This window comes from Cryptotermes secundus, unplaced genomic scaffold (assembly GCF_002891405.2).
Source record: "Cryptotermes secundus unplaced genomic scaffold, Csec_1.0 scaffold1266, whole genome shotgun sequence".
Classification (NCBI taxonomy): domain Eukaryota; kingdom Metazoa; phylum Arthropoda; class Insecta; order Blattodea; family Kalotermitidae; genus Cryptotermes; species Cryptotermes secundus.
Genome location: NW_019741993.1, coordinates 67923 through 88526, shown reverse-complemented (window position 1 = coordinate 88526; position 20604 = coordinate 67923). Strand labels below are relative to the sequence as shown.

At 38.0% G+C, this 20604-nt stretch overlaps 1 protein-coding gene across 7 annotated transcripts in view; it reads left to right on the top strand.

Annotated features, from left to right (window-relative positions):
* The window catches only part of LOC111872974 (cholinephosphotransferase 1), a 76150-nt gene extending 58061 nt beyond the window's left edge, over positions 1 to 18089 (top strand). For 4 of the 7 annotated variants that reach the window (XM_023867308.2, XM_023867303.2, XM_023867309.1 and 1 more), the window contains one exon: positions 14186 to 18089. In XM_023867308.2, coding sequence (XP_023723076.1) covers positions 14186 to 14325 — 140 coding nt within the window. In that variant the 3' untranslated portion in view covers positions 14326 to 18089. Of the gene's footprint in view, positions 1 to 522; positions 3513 to 10688; positions 10857 to 14185 lie in introns of those variants that run through there. The other 3 variants (XM_023867306.2, XM_033754908.1, XM_023867305.2) reach the window with 3 other exon arrangements.
* Positions 18090 to 20604: the final 2515 nt, after the last annotated feature.

The following is a 20604-nucleotide window of genomic DNA, read 5'->3' as shown; positions in this document are numbered from 1 at the left end:
TTGTACCTCCATGTAGATCTTGTGTTGACCGACATTTTGGAGAAAAATATCCCCTCCATCTTCAGGGTAGAAAAATCTGCAAGCAAGGAACCAGCATGAGCAGGTGGCTAGCAGACTGAGCCACTAGTCGAAAACACTCAGCTCTATAAGAACAGAAGGAGGGAGAGAGAGAGGGCAAAATGGGAAATCAATTGAGAGGAGGAGGGTAAGGTCAATAGGGATCAGGTAGGAAGGCCAGGCAAGCAGGTAGCAGAGAGCAGGCCAGAGCAGGGCTACCGAGCAATCATTGACCCAGCAGCCTCAGGGCTAGAGCTGCCGAGTGTGCATTGACCTGCATAGCCCTGTAGATCTGGCATCATATTCAGGTTTCTTGAGTGAGAAGATGGGAGGCTTCCATGACTTGAGACAAAAACCAACCTCTCTTTTCATATTGCTGGGATGGAGGTATTGTGAAATTTAATGAAGTGTTTGAAGTTGTCTCTGTGTTCAGCCAGGGCTTACTTGTCTGGATGTTCTTGACAGATGTGCTGCTGATGCTCCTTCAACCTGGTGTCCATGGAACAGCCTGCCTATGTAGACCATAGGTACGTTCATGGGGGATTCTGTATATACCCGGTGTCCAAAGTGATCTTGGACTAACTGGAGGAAAGTAGATACTTTCTTGGGAAGCAGGCCCACTGACTTGATGTTGTCAGGACAACACTGCTAATTTGTTTGAATGTAGTCCTAACATAGAGCAGGAAGGTGTGAGTCTGGATTATCATTAGGCTGACTGATACCTGGATGATGTTTGGGGACTCTGTGGATCTGCCGGTCATTGTAATCGTTCTGCCTGAAAACGTCCCTCAGGAACACAAATTCCGCGTGCAGCTGTCTTGATCATGTAGCATTATAGCCCTTTGCACCAGTAGGGCTTGCTTACTGGATGGGTGGTGATGGGACCCAGCATTAAGGTCGAGATTGATATGGGTAGGTTTACGGTACACACTATGGCCCAAAGAACCGTCAGGTCTCCCATAAATATCTATGTCACAGAAGGGGATGTGACCCTCACTTTCAGTCTGCATGGTGAACTGAATGCACTAGTGGACATTGTTCAGATGGTTCAGGAAGTCCTTCAGCTTGTCAGGTCCATGTGGCCAAATGACAAGGGTGTCATCCAATAAGCAACACCAGCAGAAGTGCTTGTGGGGGGCTAAGTGAAGCGCCCTCTCTCAAAGTCCTCCATGTAGAAGTTGGTGTTGACCGGAACAGTGGGGAGCCCATGGCGACACCATCGATTTGTTCATAGAACTGGCCATTGAAGCTGAAGTATGAGGTGGTCAGGACGGAGGGGAAGTGTCTCAAGATATCTTCTTCACCACCTTGAAGCTGACCATTATATCGCAAGAATCGACTTGGAGGGAACCCTAGGTGTGGAGAGTTGCCAGTATGGGAACTAAATAGGCCAGGCAACTGTTTGGCCAAGTGATAGGTAGGGGAAACCACGGTGCTCAGAGTGAGCCTTAATGGCACATCGGGCTTATGGATCTTCAGCAATCCACAGAGTCTGGGGGGTCTGGAACTTTGTGGTCATAGTTTTTGGCAAACCTCCTCAGCAGTCGGTGACTTTTTCAGGAGAGAATAGTGTTGCGCTCTGTGGAATCAATGGGATCTTTCATTCTTCATAGTCACTGCTGTGAAAACCTCAGATCTTATAAGGCTTAGCTTGGCCAACATTATGTATCATGCATGTTTCTGTAATCTTGTGTCAGGATGGTTGAGTCGGTAACTGACCAACCCAGAACTTGTTAGTTGGGGATTGATTTCTGGTAGAGGCAAGTAGTTTTCTCCTACCATCACTTTATCCTGACTCACTCTGGCTTGCAGCAGTAAATCAGCCAGCCTTTGAAGGTGACACTGTCCTCTGTCTGGTATCAGGGCCTGTCCCTCACCTTTATAGGCCTTTAGTGACTGCTGCTTAGGCACACGAGACAATTTCTTGTATTGTGATGATCTGTATTAGAGTCTAGGGCAGTAGCAGTTCTGTCTGGATGAAATGCATCTCGGTCTTCAGAATCAGCATATTGTGAGCTGGATGTATAGGTCTGCATTTAGTTAATAGAATTGTCCCTTAGGCTGTATACTTAACCCAGAACCTCTCACAAAACAGACATTGCAGTGAGCCATAATTTGTGCTGTTTTCATTCTAGTATAATTTATGAAAGCAGAAGTATTTCAATTCAGATATGACTCTTCCTTTTCTAGCTCATATTTGAAAAGTTTCACAAAATAAACATTATGTGAATAGCTTGGTTCAAGTTATATTGCTTCTGGAGGTTTTGGGTTTGATTCTCAACTGTGGCATCATCTGCCATGGCTTCAAGGTTTTCTTCATTTCCTCCAGCCATCTGCCAGTGCAGCATATCCTGAAACTTGCTACAGCTGCTTTTACCCCAGTATATTTTCAGCTCACCTTCTATAAACGTCCTATTACTATATTTCACGCTAAATAATCACTGCAGTTTAATGAAGCATTGTTAAACAAGATTAGACAGTTGCAATCCAGACTGCATTCATGTGCAACCATATTTACATTTTCTAGATCCCTCAAATTCATTACTGTGGTTACTTTGGTTTCTTTCATTACCATGATTACCACATTTCAGTAATTTCATTAGTGTCATTCCCACCTGACAAGTTTGTACATCCATCACATTGCTATTACAAATTGTATAAAATTAGAAGTTCCAGATTTAGTATGGCCTACAATGGCATATGTTCATACCAGAATCTGTTATATCAACTGGTTCTTGAGTTAAAATGTGTGGATGTGTGTGTTCTTTACTTGCACAATTTATTGTGGCCACACACTAATTTGTAAACAAATGACTTTTGAAGTAAGATACAACTGATTCCTCACCAGTCCTGTACAGTTTACTGTCTTGTGTTATTCTCTCACTGCAGTGAACACTATCATCTGTAGTGTATGTATATTGCAACACTATCAGTGAACAAGAATCTTTAAGTATAAGCAGCACTGCAGTTGATAGACTGTTTTTGAGTAACCTACAAGCTAACTATAACTTGATCCCATATAAAGCAAATGAAAGCACACTCTTGTCATTAAAAGTGATTTTATACATTGTTTAACAAGATGACCAAATAAAAGCAAGAAAATGACATAAAGCACTTGTTTCTGTTTAATGGCTTACTTGTACTGCCAACATCTCTTCTTGTATGATTGTCTTGTTTCTTCCTATCTTGCTTCATGTGAACTTCAGTGCTGCCTCAGCGGAACCAAGGATCAAACCCAAGCAACTCAGACTTCATCATCTGCCTGGCTGAGACCATAATAGCATGCACCATTTATTGTTTCCATACGCTATAAAAACTGTTTCATGATATCAGGGTTTGACATATAATTTAAAAAATTGTCCATCAATGCTGATCAAGTTAACTCATTAATGGTGGTGAAACTTTTCATTAAAAAATGTTTAATCAAACCACAAAATATTAGCTCAGCTGTTTTTTTTTTCTTTTTCCCCCCCCCCCCATTACATCAGCATTTAGCCCACTTGTCTGCCAGGAAGGGATCAAACATTTCAACTAAAATTGGTTCAACACTGTGCCAAAAATTGACCCATTTGTTTGATTGGAAATGGTCCAGCATTGCAACAGAAAATGATTAATAATAGACATGATAGTACCCTGGTTGTTTCCATAAATTAAAACAGTTCAACAAAAAATTGTTCAACAGTGCACCAAACATTACCCCAGTTTCTTTTCAAGGGAATGACCTAGCATTTCAACAGAAATTACAGCATTGCTGCCAAAGTTGACACAGTTATTGCCCAAAAACTTATTTCATCAGTATACCAAAAAGTCATCCCAGTGTTTTCCAGAATTTTACCTGACATTTCATCATAAATTCAGCACATCTGTAGTTGGACAGGTAGGTTCAGTTTGTATGCACAATCTACAGTGCTTATGGGTTGCTGACCCTGATCTTTGTGTGATGTTGAACTGATAAGCTGCTTTGTTTGCTCTGTCACTGCATGATTGTGCTGTTTCCCTTGCACTGATCTGTCCAGTTTATGCATCATTGGTTTGATTCTGGTTTCACAGAGTCAACATCCAAGTGTTTTATTCCATGCAGTAATTCATATCAGGGTTGAGCTGTTTGTCATTTGTAGCAGACAAAAGAGCACTGATGCATGTGGTGTTTCTGCATCCATCTTAGCATTCTCTTCTTTTGACAGCAAGTTCTGTGATAATACAGTCTGATTTATATTATTAGAATGTTTGGATTTGGTTCCCTCACTCCTTTCACAAGACTGCCAGTATATTTAATCCTTGCCTCCACAGTCCTGTTAAGAACCTAGACCTCCTTTATGACAAATAGCCAATTTTCTGGCTCTGTTCAATTTCAACTATGTAAATCATTCTCCCTATCTTCCAGCCTTCTCCTTTTAATATTCACTACCATATCAGAGGTTTTGTGTATGCAAAAGCTAGTATCTTGAAATAGACCATGGCTGCTTCCCATGCTTTTGTTCATACATGTACATTCAGGAGGGGCTGTCCTGATAGTTCCTTTGTCTTCAGGCAGAAGCTTAATTTGAGTCTGAACAACCTTCAGTCAGTATAGCATGATTAAATTACATATGACACAACCAAAACCATACATTTCATGGCACTTTAAAATTGTTGCATATGATACGGCATTGTTAAACTTTTGCTATGAGGAGCGATCGGTATATAATGCCTCCTATTTTTTTTTTTTTAACGAAAACTACAACAGATACAGAAAGCATAATAATGCAGTTAAATAGAGCAAGATTTCAGCTACTTACAGTTATTTGTCCACATAATCACCTCCATTCGTTATGCACTTTTGCCAGGGATGAACAAGAGCCTGTATGCCGCACCCGTAAATGNAGTAACACCCCGCATATCCAAAAAGACTGCACTTTCCCTGCCGATGGCTGTGTCTTGAACTTCTTTTTTCTTGGGGAATCTGGATGTTGCCACTCCATGGACTGTCTTTTGGAATCCGGCTCATTGTGGTGACACCACGTCTCATCTCCAGTGATGATGCTGTCCAGAAACTTGTCACCTTCAGCCTCAAACTTGTGCAACAGGTCCTGACAGACTTGTTTTGTGGTCCTGTGTAAGCATCCGCGGGACCCACCTGGAACAAACTTTGCGATAATCCAGCTTCCCCAGCATCGTTTTTGATGCATTACAGCCTATATTAAGCCATGCACACAGTTCCCTGGTTGTTATCTGCCAATCTGTATGGATGAGCTAATTGAGGCGCTGTTCATTGTGAGGAGTGGCGGCTGAGCAGGGACGCCCAGGGCGTGGCTTTTCGTGCATTTCACTTTCGCCACTGTTGAAACACACTACCCACCGTCTCACTGTGCTGACATCCACTGTATCATCTCTGTACACCTTTAGCAAGCATCGATGGATGTCAATGGGAGCAATTTGTTCGGCAGTGAGAAATTCAATAACACATCTCTGTTTTGCACACACTTCTATGTCAGACGCCATTTTGGTAGACTGCTCTGCTGTTGCTATCTGTCGCATGACAACCAAACTAACAGTACATTGGCGGGAAGGTTCAACCTTTACTACAACACCACCAACATCCAGCTCAGACGTTACATATTAACACAAAAAAATAGGAGGCATTATATATGGAATGCCCTTCATACATACATACACTTGTAATGCAATAGTGCATAGTAAAATAAAACATCATCTGTTGTACCTAGAGTAGTAAAAAACATTTGAATCAACTGATTTGTAAAGTCAGAGTTCACTGAATATAACCCGTAACTAGTCCTGCTGACTATAATGGCATATGGGGTACACTTGTGCTCCATCATATAAAGATTAGGATAGAAACATTAAGTACATTTATTTTGCAGAAATAGTTATTATTTCCATTGTTTGGTTCCAGAGTGCTGTTTCATTTAATTTTTCTCACAAATTACAATCTTAATATCTTTGTACTGGGTAAAACCGTTCTATAATATTTTTATGTCAGACCACAAATCAATGCAAGTTCAAAACTCAGACTTGGGAAGTACTGGAGCTCCCAACTATGAAGCAGGAATGCTGACCAATCAATTGTAATATTTGGTTCAACAAGGTAAATAATAGTGATATGAGAATTGCATATTTTTAATACATCTGTTTACTGTAGTATGCCCTGACAGATGAAACAGCTGCTTTAATCTGTGTAATTTAAATGTTGCAATTTGAAACAGTTATTTATCATACAAGAACACTATGATTCTGAATTTTTAGGGCATGGCCAGACTCAGTAACATGCTTCTGTTAAGACTACCTTGTTTTCTTAATTGGAAATGTCAGTGCATGAATTTGTTTTTGTGTTTTTAATTCTTTCACTGCTCACATAAGGTACACAATGGGTGCACATTAAACATACTTCTACTTCTAGCCATATAAAGCTAAAGGTTGCTTAATGTGTACCAGCTGTGTATGCAAATAGTAATTTTTATGTGCAGTTTGAGGTTCTTGTGGTGATGAGTATGAACATTACTGTTTTCTGTGACATTATAGCATGTAGTCAGATAGTTACTTTTCTACCCTCAAGGTGGAAACAGTGTGTTTCTCTGAAACATTTGTGAAAGTCTTGTCGGATTACACTGTTTCACGTCCCAGAAGATAGTCATCACCAATCATTAACATTTTTAAATCAGTAATAAATTGAAGATGTGCATGTCCTAACATCATAGAAGTTTAAATAAAAGTAACCATACTGAGTTCTGAGATGAGATTTAGTAGCCTGAGATGTGCTGAATTCAGTAAATCCACGACTGATAGTCTGTCGTATTACACTGTTTCACATCCCAGAAGATAGTCATCACCAATCAATAACATTTTTAAATCAGTAATAAATTGAAGATGTGCATGTCCTAACATCATAGAAGTTTAAATAAAAGTAACCATACTGAGTCCTGAGATGAGATTTACTAGCCTGAGATGGGCTGAATTCAGTAAATCCACGACTGGTATTTGTGAATGGGATTAAATTTATAGACTGAAAACATAATTATAAGAAGCAATGTAATAGAAGTTTTTTGTAAAAGGTAATACTGTAACGAACATTTTTGGTGAAACAAAGTTCTGCCCTGCAGCAAAGAAAAGGCTAGGCAATTGCTGTGCAAGCTGTAAATTCTGGCATGATTTTTGGGACACACTTGTTTACCGTTGGTACAGTGAAGCTTGATGTGTTTTGAAATGAATGGTAAAATGGTCAATGTCGACTACTTAAACTCATTATTTGCCTTCCCCTCTCTCCATTGGAGGATAGTGTATGAACATACCATTAAGTAAATACAATCATTACCTCTTTTTTTTTAGTATGAAATATGATCTGTGGTTTTGAAGGAAGCATATAATTACACTAGCTGTACCCAACATAACTTTTTCCATTCTGTTAGATCTTAAAGATTATTAATTGAGTATCAGTGAATTTCATTAATTTATTTGTTCATATATTTCATTGTAAACACATCAGCAACCTGATTCATTTCAGATAGAGTGCTTAGTGAGCCCAGTGATCAGACTCTTAAGTGAGCAACATACAGTTACTCATGACAGAATACGGGCTTAATTAGGTATAAGCAGACTTGTTGATGGTCATCGGGAAGTTAAATGTGTAGGAATCTGTCTTCTTCTGAACTTGGAAAGCATATTTATAAGAGATGGAATGAGAGTCATATGCAGTATGAGAAAGTATCCAAGTTCAATCCATCCACAGAGTGTCCCAGGGAAATGTATGAACACTTTGCTGTTCAATTCTAAAAAGTCATCAGTTGTAATACTTAGTATTCCTCTGCCTTTGAGTTGCTTTGCTGTAAAAGTGTTGAAGTTAATGTCACCATACAGCTGTTGTACAGAGTCTTGTGTGTTCAAAAAACAAGATTGAGACAAATTTACTCTTGCACCACTTTTTCCAGTGCTCACCTGTAGTAGCCAGACTGAAGTTCCTTCTCACTTTTTATTGTTATTTACAATTTATTGTTATTTACATGCATGTTTCAGTACATGGAATTTGGTCCATAGCCTGTGTTTCTTTACAAATATGGCAAGCCTAGTAGTATAACTTGTGCAAAGGACTTGTGTAATCCTGTAAAATCATAACGTTGTCTGTCTACCACTTGAAAGGCATGAAAATGCAACACTGGTACTTCATCGCACACTATCAGTTTTGTCTAGAGGTTTGCCTTAGCTTCCTCTGTGTTGGGCTTTAAATTGCATTCAACAGGAAAGGTATTTTGAACAGGAGGAGCAGTTCCACCTCCTGCTAACAGAGCTGCTGCAGTATCAACAAATGCAGCAGGAGTTACATTGTCTCCCTTGCCTCATAATGCATATTTGAGTAAAGGAAGCAGAGAAATGTCTTTCCAGTTCCAGCTGGACCTTGAAAAAGATAGCGTTGCTGATTATCTGAATTAATATGCATGGCTTCAGGAATAATATTAAATACCATTTTTTGTTCATTGTTTAGTTTTTCTGTATTTGCAGTAGCTTTGGTTCGTTCTTCCAAAACTTGAATGACTGCAAATTCGGAGATGTTGTAGGTATTTCAAGGGCTAGTAAATGCAGTTTATGAAGGCTCAGACTTAAATGTTTCAACATTAATTGATTTCCACAGTAGCATATACAGGACCAATTTATTCAGAATAACATGAAATCTTCACTGTGTCTTCCCCATAATTCAGATAAGCCTGCTGGTTCTCAAAGTCCACATATCGTTTCAAATAGTGACCATATGTAACTTGGTGTATGTGACTGTTGCCTTGGAAAGTGTGTGTCATGCCGTATCTGTCTTTTTGCGAAAGTCCATATTTTCTGCAAATTTGTTGAACTGTTTCATAGAATTGTCCATTGACTGTTTACAAATACTCAAAACTTGTAGGAAGCATGCATAGAGAAAGCAGTGTTCATTCACTCTCTTGAACACTTGCAACAGACATTATATCCAATACCACCATCTCCACCTCATTTGCCTGATTTTTTTATCAAATACATAGTACTTTGGTATCCCAGTGTAATTGAACTGCACTGCTTACACATCAGTTCTCTTAATTCAGACTGTGTCTCAGGCATGATCTGTGTAGAAATTTCCCACTGAGAGGCCTCTTCTCTCTTGGAAGATCACCTGCTGCTGATTGGATATATGCATTGCCACTCTTGTACTGGAATGTTACTTCTCTTACACTGGAAACTCATGCAAATGACACATTGCATACTGCCCATTTAAGACAAAATCTCCATTAGTACCTTCCCTCTGTTCATCCTACAAATGCCACATCATGGTCTTTGTGAATGTATTTACAGTCTTTATGAATGCACACACTTCCACATTAATGTGCATATTGAATTTTTTCAAATACCATGGAATATGAGGTACAATTCATAAATTGTCCATTTCATACTTTCCTGCTTTAACAGTAGGGCCTTTTCTTATATTTCAGGTAATTGTTAACATTCTAATTTGTTGTATATCCGACCTCTTTCTGAAATCCCTTATCTTCTTTCATGCATGGAGACTGCGTTTAGTGTGCCACAGGGACCATGTACCATACACTTTGTGACATTTCGTACATCCTTGGATTTGCTTACTGCCCATTTAAGACAAAATCTCCATTAGTACCTTCCCTCTGTTCATCCTACAAATGCCACATCATGGTCTTTGTGAATGTATTTACAGTCTTTATGAATGCACACACTTCCACATTAATGTGCATATTGAATTTTTTCAAATACCATGGAATATGAGGTACAATTCATAAATTGTCCATTTCATACTTTCCTGCTTTAACAGTAGGGCCTTTTCTTATATTTCAGGTAATTGTTAACATTCTAATTTGTTGTATATCCGACCTCTTTCTGAAATCCCTTATCTTCTTTCATGCATGGAGACTGCGTTTAGTGTGCCACAGGGACCATGTACCATACACTTTGTGACATTTCGTACATCCTTGGATTTGCTTGTGAGCGTGGTATCTCCAAAGTTACAGCTGTAATTGTTATCTTTGTGCACATGTTAGGATCTGTGGATGAAGTGAGGAGTGTATCCGCCATGTGAGAGTCCACCTCCCTGGAAAGTGAATCAAGTAGATGAATGCTATCGCAGTACCAGAAGGGTTCTGCTTCAGAATGTCACCAAGCAGTTCTGCAAGATATGTTTTGAACATTCACACAGTTATGTCTGGCCTGTGTTCAGGTCATTGCTGTCCTTCTATTGCATTCACATGCTGAGGCCAGGCAGCAGTGCAAGTAAAAGCAGCATATAAATCAGGTCTCTCAGACTTTCATGCGGTCGCCATAACTTCCTGATAGTTTTGTTTCATTCATCATCTGCTCCCTTGGAAAATGGAAAGCAGAATTATCAGCTTCCCTGCTGTCAAGTTGTAGTTCTGAGCTCTTACTTCTGCTGCATCCAATAGTCCACGGTACACTTCCACTCAGATCTTTCTTATTATGGCATAAATAGTTTAATCTAGAACCTTCAGTCTTTACATAGATGTCTGCAATATACTGCTGAAATAATTTCCAATTACTGTCAATTAGGCTAAATCCAGGTTTCAGTGGAAGTGTGTAAGCAAATAATTGTAACTATTTAGACTAACATATGTTCTTCTCTCTTGTACATTTTGCAGTTCCTTGGGCCAGTCACTGGAAAAGCAATGGATACACTATAGGGTCTTTGTTCTTGTTCAGAAGTGATGCACTTCTACAGCCGTCACCTGTGAGATATATGCTTGTGTCTGTGTGTAGGTAGTTCCCCATCTTCTACAACAAATACTGCAGCAACCTCTGTTCTTGGTGTAGGTGCATTATATATCTCTTGTATAAGTTCCAGTCTGCCATAAATACCATGTCCACATATGCTGTCAGATTGACATGGGTTATTTGATGAATTTGTTTATATGACTCAGCAAATTAGCTAACTAGTTACAGAATCTCATCCACTCATTGGATTACTTTGGCCATACACCCAGCATTTGACTGGTTTTGAAGTCATTTTGTTCTTGCTTCAACATAATTTATTTAAAATATGGAGTTGTCCATATGCTGGCTTATTTGCCTCAGTTGGACATAGTGGTGAGACCAAATGGTAAATCCAGTCATGTATCTGGAACCAGTATGAACCAATTCCAGGTGGCAACTTAATCTGCACTCACATTGATGCGAATGCCATTGCTGAGTTTTACTCTCATGTATGTTCTCTGAGGTTATTTGTGTCATGTGTATCCCCTCTTAGCAGCTTTCTTAATAGAGCAGGTGCCTAAGACAGTGGGTCAAGTGGTGTGTTTATTCAATGTGTTTAACTTGTGTCCCAAATATCGTGCATTGCAGTTCTCAGACACATTTCCTATGGCATGCTCTCCCACATTGATTACAGCTTGTTGATTTTTTGCATCCAGTAGTTCTATTTCACGAGTCCTATGGCATTTTGCTCTTCTTCTCATTTCCAGTCATTCGCCTTCTTCAGTGTTCTCTGTCTGTCTTCACTTTCATTTCAGTATCTTAGTCTATTGATCTTTCCACTAATTATTCACTGGCATCTCTGCTACAGTACCTCAGAGTTCTTTCACGTGGTCCAGCCATATCTGCGCCTTTTAAAGCTTCTACACACTATATTAAGCTCATAAAGGGTCATATATGTGCTTAATGTTTTTTTATTTTATTGCTAGTGGGGTGGGACTAAATCCCTTGTACTGTGGCCACTTCTGACCTATTATACCAGCCCCAGATGATAGGCGAGGGTGATTGTGGATTAGTTGGTGAATGAAGATTGGCAGGGCAAACCGAAGTACTCGGAGAAAACTTTTCCCAGCTCCACTTTGTCCACCACAAATCCCACTTGACCAGACCCAGGATCGAACCCGGGCTGCCGCGGTGGGAAGCCAACAATTAACCACTTGAGCTATGGCATGGCCCCTGCTTAATGTTAAGTTTAGAAATGCTTAGATGTCATTTTTACACTCTTACACAATGTATTATGCTCATAGAATTAAATTTATAAAAGGTTATATATGTGTTTCAAGTTGCACATTGTTACTACTGCTTGGCTAACCTGAAACGGCTGAATTTTATGTGTTTGTGGCTGATTCTTAGAAAATATTCCACCTTTAGAAATCATAAGTACGAAACAGGAAATACTTCATAATGGTGAATTTTTTGTTTATGTAACATATGCATTATTGTTAGCATAGTGAAATAAAATCAAGGTTGGTTGAATCTGTAGTTCAATTGCAAGTAATAAGATTTACATAATTAAGATTGTAGTCTTCTGAGATATTATGTCATGTAGTTTGGTAGTGTGGTACTGATATTTTATAGAAATTACCACCATCATCTTCAATATTGAAGGACATGGCAGCAGCACATCCTTCCAAAATATTTTTATCTGTCTACCAATCTACATCCCAGAAGATGATAATATTAATTTTCATCACTGTGAGAACCTATGATGTCACAAAAATTGCACACAGAATTTGATATTTTTGCCCATTCAATTGGACTGGGAATGGAACCTGAGTAACCAATATACCAGTCATTTTACTGTAATGTGTGATTGCCTGATTACAGTAGAATGAGCTGGCTTGTACACTTGCTATGCTTTTACCTGGGAAATGTTCAGCCTTTGCATTTGTCTGTGTGTTTGGTGCATGGAATTCTCAGTTGTATTTTCTTCCTCTTAATGAATAGTAGAACTTATGATTTGGATTTGGAACATTTGAAAGTACAATACTAACATTTGCCAGAGAGACTGAGGAAATCCCTGAGAAATCTTAGTTAATAAAATCAGTGACCTGGCTGAGAACTAAGGTTTGTACCCCCTGAATGCAAGTCTAGAATGTTACCACTACATCACCTGTTTAGTTCCACATTTGTAGCTTTGTGAGATTTTGTTTTCAGGGGAGTTTAAAAGACAGAGTCTGTTATGTAATCTCTATACATGAAGGGAACTGAGTATTTTGACAGTGATTCCAAACACTTTCCCAGAGGAGCGTAGATGAGTGTCCTTTAATGCTTCGTTATCAACAATATAAAATATGTTTGAGAGGCAAGGACAATTTCAGGATCTTCTTTCTCACATATTTTCTTTGAAATTCATTCTGTTAAGTAAAAAATATTATTTTTTTATTGCTAGTGGGGTGGGACTAAGTCCCTTGTACTGTGGCCACTTCTGGCCTATTGTACCAGCCCCAGATGATAGGTGAGGGTGATTGTGGAGCAATTGGTGGAATGTAGATTGGCAGGGGAAACCAAAGTACTCAGAGGAAACCTGCCCCATTGCCACTTTGTCACCACAAATCCCACTTGACCAGACCTGGGATCGAACCTGGGCCAAAGCCATGGGAAGCCAGTGACTAACCGCTTGAGCTATGGCGCGGCCAAGTAAGAAATCACTTGGTCACTTGGATTGTATCCAGCAGTTTCTCACAACATGAAATGGATCCTGTGTGGTGTCATTAAATAAATAAACATCCAACAGTGTCATCTGTCACAATAAATCTAACATTTGGAAATAATTTTCCAGTCCCTATGGACTGAGTCAAACAATTTTGAAATCCAAGTAATGTAAATCAGACCCTATGATGTCAATTTTTAAATACACATAAAACATGGTCTGGTGTCAAGCTCAATCCAACATTTCAGAAGCCACATTCCGATTCAGTTTTGGACTGAGTCTGATAATTTTCAAAATTCAGATGACATAGATTGAACTTAGTGTGGTGCCTTGCTAAATTAATGGAATCAAAATGGTTAAGTATGAACAGAATATGTTAAGTCTTTGAAGTGTGAAGGTCATGTAAGTAATATTAAAAAATTCAGTTCCTATCTCTCAGGGAACACGTCCCTTAAAGAGACCATCTGGTTAATGTAGTTCAGTAATGTTTATTCTAGCAGTCATATAAAATACACTGTTTATGGAAAATGCGAAACTTTTTAATGTTATACAGGTTATGCATGTAGTTAACATTGTGTTTTGAAGGGTCAAGGTATTAAGCATGGAGGGAGTATATGCATCTTTCATGTTCTGTGTCCCAGGAAATTTGTGCCCATTCTGACCTTCATTACTACACAAAGAGGAGAACTGCATCAGTCTGTGTGGTTTCAAGAAACTGTTACATGTTTGTTACAGCTTCCCTGCTATTGAGTTCAGTTCCAAGGATGTCCAGCAGAGAGCAGCCTATGCTGTATGCATCATCACATCAGCATTTGCCTATATCAAATGATGATGAAGAGAACCGAGTTCCACTGCTTGATGCAGAACATTCCTGAAGTTTGTCATTTATTATCACACACACACACACACTTCCTTTTGCAACATTTTTACAGAAATTTATCTGCTGCAGGAACAGGGACAAGAAAACTTAAGCATTCAAACACTTCTAACTATGAGGAATGAGGAAAGTGAAGTCAGCTCTGTTTGCCGTTATTGATACACTGTTGTGTTGGTAGCTCTGGTTTGTAGCAGCCCTCTTATATCATTTTTCATGTAACCAAAACATACATAGTTTAATACATCGGCGTACCATTTGCTTCGTGTTGCTTTTGTATTTAAAATATCTGTACAACTTAAAAGTTTTAAAATAAAAGCCTCAAAATTATTTAAAAACTTCATATGCCAAGTAAATAAATTTCAATTTTTATTCCTTCATACTTCAGTTATTGTGGTAGCTAACATAATTCACCCAGATTGATGTCTCATATCTGCCATCAGATTATATTATGAAGGGTGAGCATAAATGTCCATCATAAATTCAGTTATGTTCTTTTATGCGTTCCTACAAGTTCACACTTAAATAACCCTGTATTGTAAAGAGTGGACATAATTGACCCTTGCACCATGAACAGTTATGGTCTTTTGTGCTTTCCTATAGAATCACCCTTACACAACTCTGCATTATGTAGGCTGGGACTAAGTGGCCCTTGCCCTTATTGGGGTCCTACTGCAGTCAGTAGGATTTGCAGAATAATCTCTGAAATGATAACATCTGAGTCATATGAGTTTCTTGTAGTTACATAATATTTAAGGCTCTTTTCCCATTTATTGGAATGTCTACTGCAGACTGAATTATCTGCTACACCCAGTTTGAATAAGAGTCCCTATCAGTGACAGGTTCCTGTTAATATTCCTATCATATGTGATTGGTTATCTTCACTGTTTTGACAACATCACTTCATCCATAGTAGGTACACCAGAAACCTTTGTTTCTATAATCACACCTGACAAATGACAGAAAACTAAATGAGGTATGTGTCTGTTGGGGTGGAGGTGTGCACATGTGGTACAGTGCTGCTGCCTTGTAGTTTTGGAGACATATACAGTTGGCATATTAACCTCTTTACTGCTCACATGAGATTCCAGAAGGTTTTGTGTTTTGGTAGTGATGTCACTGAAGACATTACTTTTTGATGGATATGCCTAAAATCAGAATGTTATCAGTTGCTTAATAAAAATGTTCGCAGTCAAATGAAAAGACATTGTGACAAAGTCAACAGTTAAATGGTTGTCATGATTAGACTGTAGTCATATTTTGGATATGACAGCTGTTTTTGGTTGCCAGTCTATTTTGAGAAAAGCATGTAAAACTAATTGCAAACAAAGGCTGTTTTATCATAGTACTGTTGATTCAAATAAATTTCTCATTGAAACATTGTATAACCAAACATTTTGTGATCAGTTCTGTGAGAAATAGTGCAGTGAATAATATGATCTGTAGAATGCAGTTTATCGTGCTATTTTTAGTGCTATATCTTGAGAGATATACAGTGTGTAACACCAAATATAGATATATACCTTCTTCAAGTTGGAATGATGAATATGTCTGCCATCATATATTTTCAGTCTATATGATGAATGGAATAATGACAGTCATTCTATGCTGAAGCACAAAATTAGCAGTATTCTCAGTTCATCGATGTGCAGTATTATTCACTTCCAAGGCCTCTATGGTACATTCCAAAAATGACTGACTTTGAGAGATTAATGTATTTGAAGGCCGTTCATCATGGTAAGTCTGATTTCATAACCTCGTCATTTTCAATTGATGGAAATTATGTGGCCACAACACAGAAATGGTCAAGCTGTGACAAAGTAAATTTATGGGTATGTCAGTCATTTTAGATCTGACAGGATACTCCTTTTGTGATCTTGCCTACTGAACCATTATTCATTACATTCAGTCAGCTGCCAGTCACTATATATATATAACATATTTAAAAGCATGAAAGTGGCACATGGATCAGAGAATAGACAAATTCAATCTGCTGACCCCCACTTCAGAAATGTTGTGACTTTTGTATGGTGTAAGGTTGAGAAGTTCCCTGAGGTAAGAATTCATAGTGGTCTTCTTGGCTGTGATAATCACGTAGTCTGGTAGGTAGGGAAGATGCCTCCATCTTTAGGGTAGATTTTTTACCCTGAAGATGGAGGTGGTATGTTCCTCCAAAACATTGGTGCCTACCTGCAAACTACATGGTATCATAACCCAGAAAACCGCAATGTGATCATGCATATGATAACTTTATATGCTTAAAAAAGAAAATGCAAGAAAATATGACTTACAGCTGAGCTGATGAAGGGAATTTAAACCTGTTACATAGTTAGAAGCTTCATTCTAGAATTCAGAACTATGCATATACAAGATGATTCAGAAGAATATATGGTTACTTCACTTGTATGCTTAGAGAATCACTTACATTGTAAGAATATCAAGAATAGTCTGTGGAATTAGCTTCATTATAGAGTTACTTCATTTCAAGCTTTTCCACATGTAACTACATAAAAGAAGATGAATGAGCAGATGGTAGTGATAGCATAAAGTCCATTGAAATTTCAGTGGGAAATTATTGCAATTTTCAACATCATACCTGGTCACAGTGTATTTATTTAACTGTGATGTACTTTTATATATGTTATAGTCTTCAAGAGATACTTTAAAATCACTTCATTGAATATGCACACTGTAAACTTGAAAAGTTTTGTTAAAATGGCTACATTTATACTAAGATACTGAACTTTATGCAATAAAACTATACACAAAACAGTGCTCTTATCTGGATGTATGCTAAGAACTTATTTTGATAATGGTGGACACTGCAGTACTGACTCAGGAATCATTCCACCACCATTAATTGCTGCCATCTTCTGCTCCTGTTTATAAGTACTACCATAACATACATATCAGAACAGCAAGTGTTGGCATTCTATATACATGGATTATTACAACTGAATGAGTCCATTTGAGGAATATGGAGCACCACAGAGGTTACAGTGTATATTTACTTGCCCATACACTCAGCACTACTGGCCTTTCAACTGGGAACTCTGTGCAGAAAACTGTGGACCACCATCATTGTTCCTGAACATTTTTCATTCTGAGCATGAAAGTGATGTATTTAAGTACTTGTCTGAATCATTCTCCACCTGCTTTTTGTTACCATTATCTACTAAATGTTTGTGGGGTGAAGCTTACAGTTTCTTTGTTGCCAGATGTCAGCATGAACTATTACTGACATATTTCCTTACTACAATAAATTCTTATCAATACTTGCCTTGAATACTGAATTCGTGCCAGCAGCTGTCTTAGGCAGTGGTTGCTTTCTAAAATTTTTTTTTGAAACTGAAATTTCCCAAAGAGTTCATTAACAAGGAATTGGAATACATGATCTATAAATTTCATTTTAAAAGTCAGAAATAATTACAATGCAAAACTTTATTCTAAATTTCACTTCTACAACAAATAGTTCTTGAGTTTTGAGATTCTAATGGTAGTAAATATTAGGAGTAAAGTGTTGTGGAATGTGACACCATGTAGTTTGGAAGACAGGTACCAGATGTTCTGGAGGTACTTGTTGCCTGATTTTCAAGAAAAAAGACACAAGTAGTGAATGTAAAAGAAAAACAGACACAATGAATAAGATGATGGTAACAAAATATCTTGAGTTAATAGCAGAGTGGTCAGAATTACTGGGTTTTTGGACTGTGCTCATTGTCTGTTATTCTAAAAATCACAACGTTTCAGAAACTGGAGCTGTTTCCATCCTTAGGTGATGGGGGAGACACGTACTCTGTTAGGTCCCTTAGAAAATCTAACATCAGTCACTGGACCAACCAAAAACCCAGTTATTCTGAGTGTTATACACTACTGCTAGAACCCTTTAGAATAGCAGCAGAGGGCAGGTTTTGCAGCATGCATGAAATAAACAAAAGTACAAGTATATAAAGCCATTGTTCTTGTGTGACAACTGAATAACAAGACTTCTCATGTGATAGCTGAATGGTATTTGTTGTGTGTAAGGAGGGGTACCATTTGTACTGTTCATCAAAAGGGAAGAAACTGATCTACTCACGACCTCAACTGTCACTATAACATGCATATTCCTGTGTAAAGAACATAGTTTATCTTGTAGGCTTTTCACTGTTTACAGCTGTATGATGGTGAATCTTGAAATCTGTTGTGTCTTGATTGGAATGTGATCATGTAGGAGCTCTCACAGTCTTGTTTNGAAATTAGTTCTAAAAAAACAGAAATAAAGTCTTACATAAACAGCGTTAGGTTGCAGGCACATTAACGAAATCAGGTCTAACTCACTAATATGTTGTAAATTCAAACCCATTTGTTTTACAGAGAATTTGTATATAATTGCCAGACTGCATGAGTCAAGTCAAGTGAAAGTGAGGTTCTGTCTTTGCAGCATATTAGTGACTGAGACTTCATTCAACATGATTGAACTTGATTGAACTAATGTCAGCAACTTTATTCTAAAATTTTCATTTCGTGCATCCTGTTTTGTTACTATATACAATTTTCTTTATTAGTGGCCCTCACAACACAATGTAAAGGTCAAGGCTAAAATTAGCTTGGCTACATGTTTTGGCTATTGAAGCCATCATCAGGCGCACACATGATTACCATATTCACACACTACTGAACTGCAATTGCAATGGTAAAGCTGGATACTTCATAATGTATTATAAAATACATGGTATAAAAATACAATGAACTATATACTTATTAAAATGAAAGTTATGGCATAAAATAAGGTTAAAACTCTTCATGTGATATTCTATATCATCAATTCAGTTGTTTGCAATTTTGTTATATTCCCGCAGACATAATGGTATATTCAGAGTTGTATACTACATGTAATAAACTGCTTGGAGGCCCATGGTATAGATGTAGTATAGTTTAGACATTAATTGTTAAGCCAGTGCCTCATCTTACAATGTATTTTGTCCGTTCTGTAGGGAATGTAGATTGCAATCTATATTCCCTACAGACTTCATTAAGTGAGAAACTTTCGTTTATCAGTAATGTAATAGTGACAAGAGGAATATACTGTGTTATACTATATAATAATAATAAATTAATACATTCAAGCATAGATTCATATTTCAAAGCTGTTAGAAAATATATGCGGTGTGTTTATTAAGAATAACACAAGAGCAATACATAATTCACAAATGCAACATTTTGCAACCTAGTCCCCCCACATATTTTAATAAGCTTGGTCTTGCATTTAAATAGATGAAAACGCAACAGAACAAAGTCAGAACTGTATGACGGATCTTTCGATGTCTTGGCTTATGGTGTGCTTCAGCAGTGTACTGCTGTACAACAACATATGTTGACAGCTGTTCTTGGTGTTGAATTCAAACCACTGGCTTCAGCTTGTCATGCAGCATCATGCATAATGTGCTCTGTTTATCATCATACCCACTCCCAATAATGCTCAAGAACTGTTCCCTGCAAATTTCAGAAGAGTTTAAGTATTACTTTTCCCATCCTTGTTAACATTTGGACTTCTTTTTGACAGGGGATGTTGGTTGTTTCTGTTTCCTGCTGTGTGCCATTTATTGTAGTAGTGGATCCATGCTCTTTCACCAATGAAAATGCAACTCAAAAAGGCACCACCATCCTCACGATACTGGTTCAAAAGGCAGTTTCAGGTGTCTAAATATATATGCATGTTCTGTTTTGTGAGTTCTTTCAGAACCCACCTTGCGGCTACTTTACAGAAGTTAAGTCTGTGGTGAACAATTTCGTAGGCAGAAACATGATTAATTTGCAGTTTGCTTGCCACTTTTTCAATAGTCACCCTTCTGTTGTCGAGAATTAGCATGCACCCTTGTCCAGTGTTCCCCTTAGTAATTGATGTATTTAGGAGCCATCATCATTCTTCATCTGGGACACTTGTTCAACCATTCCTGAATATACAATTACTGAGTTTTTTTTTGACATCCATCATCCTGTTTGTTATTCAAAATCAATGTTTCAGAGACTGAACTCTTCTCCATCCTTTTGTAAAAAGCTTACTGACTTGAGCCCAATCAATAAAGCTAGACTATGTCTCTGGTCGTTTTTTAAAATGTCGGTCCATTCATCATACATGCTGCATTGTGGCCATTGTGTCTTTAATAAATTTCCACATCTACCTTCAGTCCACAAAAATTGAGTCATTACACACTGCTCTGCCTTGGTACATGTGGTAAGCAGAGTGGTCATGCTGATGCCACTAATGGTGAAAGATCAGATAAGTCACTACTATAAT